The sequence below is a fragment of the Stegastes partitus genome, unplaced genomic scaffold (genome assembly GCF_000690725.1).
Source record: "Stegastes partitus isolate 25-593 unplaced genomic scaffold, Stegastes_partitus-1.0.2 Scaffold701, whole genome shotgun sequence".
NCBI lineage: Eukaryota > Metazoa > Chordata > Actinopteri > Pomacentridae > Stegastes > Stegastes partitus.
In genome coordinates this window covers 337,247-345,055 of record NW_007578432.1, presented here as the reverse complement: position 1 = coordinate 345,055, position 7,809 = coordinate 337,247, and the positions used below count along the sequence as shown (strand labels likewise).

At 42.1% G+C, this 7,809-nt stretch overlaps 2 protein-coding genes across 2 annotated transcripts in view; one reads left to right on the top strand and one right to left on the bottom strand.

Moving 5' to 3' along the window:
• The first annotated feature begins 203 nt into the window (after positions 1-203).
• ermn (ermin) lies at positions 204-1,638 on the top strand. Its single transcript, XM_008290890.1, has 2 exons — positions 204-746; positions 834-1,638. The coding sequence occupies exons 1-2, from the start codon at positions 227-229 to the stop codon at positions 1,205-1,207; spliced, it is 894 nt and encodes a 297-aa protein (XP_008289112.1). The 5' UTR covers positions 204-226; the 3' UTR covers positions 1,208-1,638.
• Positions 1,639-1,736: 98 nt separating this feature from the next.
• The window catches only part of galnt5 (polypeptide N-acetylgalactosaminyltransferase 5), a 13,883-nt gene continuing 7,810 nt past the window's right edge, over positions 1,737-7,809 (bottom strand). The window contains exons 3-10 of the mRNA XM_008290889.1: positions 7,311-7,430; positions 5,305-5,440; positions 5,049-5,168; positions 4,829-4,946; positions 4,406-4,735; positions 3,285-3,365; positions 2,725-2,877; positions 1,737-2,503 (exon numbers count right to left, since the gene is read on the bottom strand). Coding sequence (XP_008289111.1) covers positions 2,366-2,503; positions 2,725-2,877; positions 3,285-3,365; positions 4,406-4,735; positions 4,829-4,946; positions 5,049-5,168; positions 5,305-5,440; positions 7,311-7,430 — 1,196 coding nt within the window. The 3' untranslated portion in view covers positions 1,737-2,365. The remainder of the gene's footprint in view (positions 2,504-2,724; positions 2,878-3,284; positions 3,366-4,405; positions 4,736-4,828; positions 4,947-5,048; positions 5,169-5,304; positions 5,441-7,310; positions 7,431-7,809) is intronic.

Sequence of the window (7,809 nt, the reverse complement as noted above, 5' to 3'; positions counted from 1 at the left end):
TGTTCTTCAGTGATTCAACACACACACACAGATTTACATGGTACCAGCACTAGAGAGCACACTACAGAGGCTGACCTGTTGACTGAAATGCAGCATGGATTCTTTCTCAGTTCCTTGACAGCGAGGAACATGAACGACACGCCTGGAGCAGTGGAGCAGACAATGTGACAAGGCTGCAGAGAATCAGCATCAAGAACTGTTTGTCAGCATCGCAGAGGGAAGCAACATGGAGACGATCCCTCCAAACACTCCGACACTCAGATCAGAAGATGAAGACGCGCTGGCATCCCATGTGCTGGAGATCATCGGTGGGATCACTCTCGAGGCCTTAAAGACTCTGGAGGAGGCTGAGGACAGAGAGTTGTGGTTAATGGAGGAGGGAGATGACTCTGTGTTTTACAGTGATGAGGAGCAAGCTCACCAGGGCAACAAAGATGCCACATCATATGACTTTGGTGCCAAACAGCGTGTCAACAGTGCTGTTGAGCTTTACCAGCAGAGGGAGGATGTTCCAGGAGAAGTAGTCATTATTGACAAAGAGATGGAGAGGAAAACAAGCCAGCAGGTGATTTGGAGTGAAGAGGAATGCCGAAAGCTCCAGACAACAAAAACTGAACAAATGCATGTGTCAGAGTCTGGTGCAACTCCAGAAAACTTGGTGAGAACTTGGGGAGAATTTCTGCAAGCAAGCTGCACAACTGTAGACATGCAAACACAACCTGAGAAAAATATACCAACAGACACAGGTAAGAGGAGTTTAGTCTTACTGTGTGGTGAAATAATAAAGAATGCATTTGCTGACAGAATGGAAACATTTTTTTCTTCCTTTTCAGCGAATCGACGAGTTAAGGAAGAAGAAGTGGAAACACCACAACTTGATTCCTTTGAAGTATTTAATGAGAGCAGTACAAGGCCGAGCAGGGCGGCAGGAGTCCCAAAACAGCTGTCTGGCGCCGAACGCCACATATCGGGTGACAGGCGGCCTGAGGTGGACCAGGAAGCCCAGCAGGACCGCGGCTTTCATGGATTTCATCAAAACCCCAGTCCAGGTTCCTATACCCTGCCTCTGCCGAAGAAATGCGGCGGCGGTGACGCCTTCAACCACCTCACCTCCTCCAAGTACAGCACCGTGTCCTACCGCAGGATCCGCAGAGGCAACACTCGCCAGAAGATAAAGGAGTTTGAGCACATGCTGATGAATAAGTAAGACGAGGGCTTCGTTGTTATTTTTGTGGACATAACAATGAATGAGCATGTGTGCCATGTGGTGTACGATTTATACATCTGTTTGTTCTATAATCTACTTGTGTTGAATCTCTGATGCATCTTCCAGGGTGCCATAAACCTTACATACGTCTAAATAAAAGGTTCTTTTTGTATTTGTTGTATTTCACTGTGTTTCTAAGAGGTACTCGATGTTTTAATGTGATGATTTTGGAAGGATGTTTGTGTCGCAGAATAAGCAAATGTGAAGCTCAGTGCTTTGTAATTGTATTCGCTATAATAACTAAGATGTTGTTCAGTGCTAGAGCTTCAGTAGTTTAACCAAAGTAGGGTTATGTCTTTTCTAAGAGATCATGTAAACACACAAACGTAGAATTCCAAAAGACAATAAAGAAGTCAGTGGGATTAAATCTTCACCTTCATCTTTTATTTTTTGTTTTTTACTGTCTTAAGAAAATGCATTTTCATCAAGTTCTCTTTAAAAGGTTTGCTAAAAAAAAAAAAAAAGGTCATGAAATCACAGCACAGGTTTATTGCGTGTTTTGAACCAACACTTCCCTCTAGTGACAAAAAGAAAATCATACCAAGGGATCATTTTCACAGCGAAACCCCAACCTAAAGAATGCAGCGTTGTAAACCACAGAAGCAGCCGTTGTACCCAAGTGACACGTCAAACGTAAAAATACATCCTGAAAAAGTCTCACTGAAGATATGCGATATGTTTTGAAACAAAATTCCACACTGCATGCAATTTAACTCATTCAGTCCCAACAGGTCCCGTACTGTTTAGCTTTTATCGTTGCATATGTTATAATAAAGCACTTGTCAGATGGAGTGTTCTTCCACAGGCGTCCACTTGAGTCCCAGTTCTTAATCATCTCAGGCACTTTTCCCCAAATGCCAGCGTAGATTAGATTTTCCACAATTAGAAAGTCCTCCTCCCGAATAGATAAATATTCCTGTTCCCTCTGGCAACACAGCTCCACACTTTATATCACACATATTGCTGCCACCAAAGCCTTCCCTTCCTCCTCTGGAAAGGCACGTTTCGGGGCTGGACCGCAGACCGCGTTGTAGTGTGAGGCCACTGCAGGTTTCTACAGTGTGTGTTTAACACATAAAACTCAATTAAGTCTCCTCGCTAGACGTTGTAGTGCGTGAACTGCCACTTCTGGAAGGTGTTGTTGGGTTCACAGGGGTTCAGACGAAGTGACTCGCTCTGAGGTTCTGCCTCCAGGCACATGTGGTGGGACACAAACTCTGAAATGAGGTGCTCCCCCTTGACGAAGACAAAACACAATCAATGAACAAGAGCCTCAGCACGTAAACACTCCTTGATTCCACTGCACTGATTGTCCACTGACAGAAACACGTCAGACCACGTTAGCTCTGTTATTTCAAGACGCCTCATATGTAATTAAATTTCTATTAAGACATACTTAAGACATTAAAGGGAGTGAACCTGACAGGTGTTCAACGGCACACCCAAAGTCAACTTACTAAAGAGGGGGTGGAGGATTTATGGAACCAGCGGAGTTCGGGCTGGGTGTTGTCACATGGTCGTAAAGCAAAGCTGCTGCCCTTGTCTTGAGGACCAACACACAGGTCCTGCTGCCGAACATGCCTCAGCCAGGTGTAATTAAAGTGCTGACTCTGAATACCGGAGAATAAGAGACAGAGGGAGAGAGAGCGAGAGAGAGAGAGAGAGCAACCAGCATGTAATTACGCTGCATGAACAAGATAAGATTTTAAAGGAAGCCCTCAGTGGGGCTGATCTTAATCCAAAAAGACCAGATTTCCAAAGACTTGGCGTCTTGGGCTCCACCCTTGTTTATCGTGGCTTGGGTCCTGTCTCCGTTGCTGAGTGCAGTTGAGCTGGTGCAGGTCTATTTCTGGATATTTTCGTTACGCCTCCCCATAATTACCACAGTCATGACCACAAACTTGCATATTATCTGCCTATTTCCCTCAGGAAGACTAAAAATAAGTGTAAAAAAAGAAATGATGAACACTTGCAAACGTTTTAGTTTAGTTTCACTGTGAAATAAAATAAAGCCCACCTGCTTGCTGAGATCACATCTCTCAAAGGACAAAGAACCTTTCTGCACAGCGAGGCATTTTCTGATACCACGATTGAAGACCTACAAAAAGACATTTAAAAAGAAAAACATTACACATGAACGTTGCAAACATTTGTTAGCTGATGAAATGGTCCTTGTTATAATGAATCACGACAGAGTGCTGTCACCAACTTTAATGAACAGTGATGCTTTGTTATAAAGGAGCACAACTAGAGCCTGTGTTTAGGAAGATTTTGTTTGGAGGGTTTCAGTAAAGAAACAATAGCTTCATAGTGGAAAAGCATCACAAGCTCTCATTTTAACCTATCATTTAGGAAAATGTAAACAGTGTTTAATCCTCTGAACCCCAAAACCAGCTGGCAGGTTTGAAAAGGCAAAATTACACCATTTATCAAAGCCAGGAACTGGAAAAAAAAAAAAGAGTTTCAGCCCATGAAGTAATCTGTTTATCGGAAAGCTGACACCAAATCTAAACTTAAAACTGTGATATTTCATTACAATCACTTTATTCAGCGTGTCTCATTTAAAAACCTGCCAAAAATAATCGGTTTGCACGAAACACATTCTGTAAGAAATCCAAAAACTTGTACTTGTCATAACTGTACAGCCATTAGTAACAGTAACACAACAGAAATTCTGAGTCCTGTCAGCTGAACTGCAGACTGTGTTTACATTGAGCAGACAGGAGACAAGCATGGAAGCAAATTAAAAGTATAAGTAGTAAAATATGTTAGCTATATAGTCATCTAGTAGTTGGCACTTGGAGAAATATTGTACATGTCAATTTCCATTTTTGAAAAATAAATAATCAAAGAAATTCAACTGTTTTTTTTTTCTTTTTTATGATTTATGAAATTATAAGTGTGTCATATTGCAAAATAGACATTCTTGAGTACTCTCTATTTCCAGCCACCACTGTGCTGTTTCCATTGAGGTGCAGCACTTTATATCATAGTGAAAAGTAAACCCACACCCAGTAAAAAATGTGACAGGGACAAAAAAAACACAAAACCCTACAAACTGCTTGGGGTTCAGAGGGTTAAAGTGAGTCGCAAGAGACAAAAACATACAAGCTGTAATCTGTTAGAACATCTACATACCAGGCCCTCAGCTTTGGCTAAAGGAGCGTCCATCTCCGGATACACGTTATCCAGGTACCACTTGAAGCTCTTGCATTTGAGCCTCTTCCTCAGCTCAATCTGCTCCGTCAGGTTGCCAATGTCAGTGACCTTTTTGTTCATCAGGTGGTGGTAGCCGTGGCCATAGAAAAGGTCCTTGTACTCATCCAGCCAGACCTCGGCCACCCTCGCCAGGTTACGCTCCACCGTCTTCTGCCTGTCCTTGGGGAACTTGTAAGGATTCTGTCCTCGGAAAATGTGGCCCACTCGAGAGCAGGGGATGATCTCGATTTCTCCTCCGCACATCCAGATCTGATCAAATGGGAACGTGTGTGAAAAACAGTTCTGGGAAGTTTACACACAACCACAACCAATAACCAGCCATGAATTAGATGAGAGGTGTACCTTAAATGAAATCTCCATGTTCTCTCCACCCCACACATCCAGACCAGGATCATAGGTCCCAAGCTCATAGAAGTAATTTTTGTCGATGGAGAAAAGGCCCCCAGCCATAACTGGACATCTGTAAGATTTGAAAAAGAATGTATAATAAAAATAAACACCAATCATGAGTTTACGACCAAGAAGTAAAAATAAATATAAAAGAAGGTGGTGAGGAGTGTACCTGATTGGATCTGCGATGGTCATGTTGGTCTTCTTAATGTACTCTTCTGGCACTGCGCTCCAGCCAAACACCAAAGGCCATTTGAAAATCCCTCTTTGGAAGTTGTCAACCAGCACGTAACTGAGAACCACGAACCAAAACACAAGGAACGATGTCAACATGGCATTTGCTGAATTTTGTTTTGTTTTAGTGAATATTCAACATTATTAAAAATATTTGGCTTGTCTGTTACTTAAACACTGTGTTACTGAGTCACCTCATGTCCTTATCACTGATGACTTCAATAACTGGACAGGGCACCTTCTTGCGATCCAGATAGACTCTCTCCAAGAGCGGCTCCAGCCATCCCACACCGCATTCAATGTGGGAGTCAAGGAAGGTGAGAACCTCGCCTACAACAGAGGACAGCAAACATCCTGTTACAGCTAAACCAACAGTCACAGCTGCATACTTTATGTCACTCAACTAGCTATCTGTTTGTTGAAGTTTTAAAGTACTTCAATAAAAAGAACTGGTATAACTGAGTCTGGTTTGTACACCTTTCCAGCTTTGCCCACAAATGTTCCACAGGATTGAGATCAGGGTTTTGTGATGGCCACTCCAAAATATTGACTTTGTTGTCCTGAAGCCTCTTTGTAACTAATCTGGCGGTATGTTTAGGGTCATTGTCTATTTGAAAGACCCATTTGCGGCCAGATTTCCTGGCTGATGTCTTGAGATGTTGCCTCAGTATTTCCATGTAATGTTCTTTCCTCATGACGCCATCTATTGTGTGAAGTGCACCAGTCCCTCCTGCAGCAGAACACCCCCACAACATGATGCTGCCACCCCTGTGCTTCACAGTTGGGATGGTGTTGTCAGGCTTCAAGCTTCCTCCTTTTTCCTCCAAATGTAACGATGGTCATTACAGTTCAGTTTTGTGGATAATGACTCTCTGACCAGCTTCAGCAGCATCTTCACAAGGTCTTTAGCTTTTGTTCTGGGTTTCACACCAAAACACTTCATCTCTGGGACACAGAACCGTCTCCTTCCTGAGTGCTATGATGGCTGGACAGTCCCATGATGTTTATAGTTGTGTATAATTGTTTGAACAGATAAACGTGGAACCTTCAGGCATCTGGAAACTGTCCCCAAGGATGAACCAGACTTGTGGAGGTTCATTTTTCTCTTCCTGATATCTTGGCTGATTGCTTTAGATTTGTCCATGTTGTCACAAAAGGAAGCAATGTGTTTAAGGTGTGCCTTAAAATACATCCACAGGTGTGCCTCCAATTAACTCAGATGCTGTCAATTAACCTATGAAAAGCTTCAACAGCTATGACATCATCATCTGGGCTTTCCCAAACAGTTTGAAGGCAGCTTAGTGGATGTAAACTTCTGACTGAAGAAAATAATTAAAAAATTCTCTAAAAAAAAAAAATCTCTCATGATTCTGGTGTTTAATAGAAATTATTTTGGTGATCCCAACTGACCTAAAACAGGAAAAGTTTAGTCACATTTAATGTCAGACAGTGAGAAAAAAAATGTTTTAGGTCTTTTTATGCAGTGAATGTAAACTTCTGGTTTCAACTGCATATGGACTTTCAGAATCTGACTGAAAGTTCAGACGTGCAGATACAGAGATCAGGTCACAGACTGTACTTTTCACCTCTTTAATATGCATCCATCTGTGCCAATCTTGAGATTTAGCAAAAACATAAACATTTCTACCGCCTGAACGAACACGTTTCAACTACATAGCAAATGGACGTCGACCTGACAACGTGGCTCTGCTTTGATTTCATTATTTCAAGCCCACAGGACTCTTCTCCATCTCCAGTCTGTAAATAATTCTTCACCCTGGATATTTACATACTACTTATCTCATTAGCTCATCTGAAGTACAAAAGCTGAACAAACACAGCCTGTAAGCTTTATGTTCTCTCTCTGTGGGATCTACAGCTTCTGTCCATGTAATTTGATTAGCATGATACTATAAAAGCTCATGCAGCACAAATCATAGCTGCTGTTTGACAAATAGGAGCAAACAACTCACAAGGAGATAATGTTTTTTTCTGCATCTACAGGATTAGCCTATTTTAGCTCTTGACACTTGAAACCCTGCATGTAGTCTATAATCAGTTTGTATTCACCTACATATGAATAATGAGCAGTGGAACATTCATGTAAATCCTATTGCTGTCTTTGTTGTCAACACAGACCCTCATCCATGCAGTTGCTAGCTTTATACACACTATATACACACATGTTGACCGTGCTTACCTTTGGCAACAGCAGCTCCAGCAAGCCTTGCCCTGATCAAGCCCTGGCGCTCTTTGAGACGGATGATTCGCACTTTGGGAAACTGGGACATGTACTTATCCAGCGGCTCCTTCAAGTAGTCTGGAAGAGTAAAAGTGACAAGTGAAACTGCCGCAAGCAAGCGTCACCTTTAGCAGAAAAATAATTAAAACGACGCAGTTAAAACAATAAAAATCATTACTAACATACAGGCTATTAATTAACAAGATGCAAATAACGGGAGGATCTATGATAATAGCTTAGCACTGCTGTGTGTGTAAAATAACTAAATTTTAACAGTAATATCCTTTTCCACCCTGGAGGACCACAACATATCTATAAACACAAACCTAGGGCCACAGTTAAAGGTTTCCACGTGTGATACATTCACTGAGGAGACCACCTGGTCCTACTACGACTAAAACTAATGCTGCATATGATTTCTGTCGGAGGAGCTGCATCTACTCTCTAATTTACAGTT

Excerpts from the sequence above, each read along its gene's own strand:
- ermn (XM_008290890.1), top strand. The coding sequence starts at position 227 with ATGGAGACGATCCCTCCAAACACTCCGACACTCAGATCAGAAGATGAA. Across the intron at positions 747-833 it reads AAATATACCAACAGACACAG|CGAATCGACGAGTTAAGGAA; the intron begins GTAAGAGGAGTT and ends CTTCCTTTTCAG.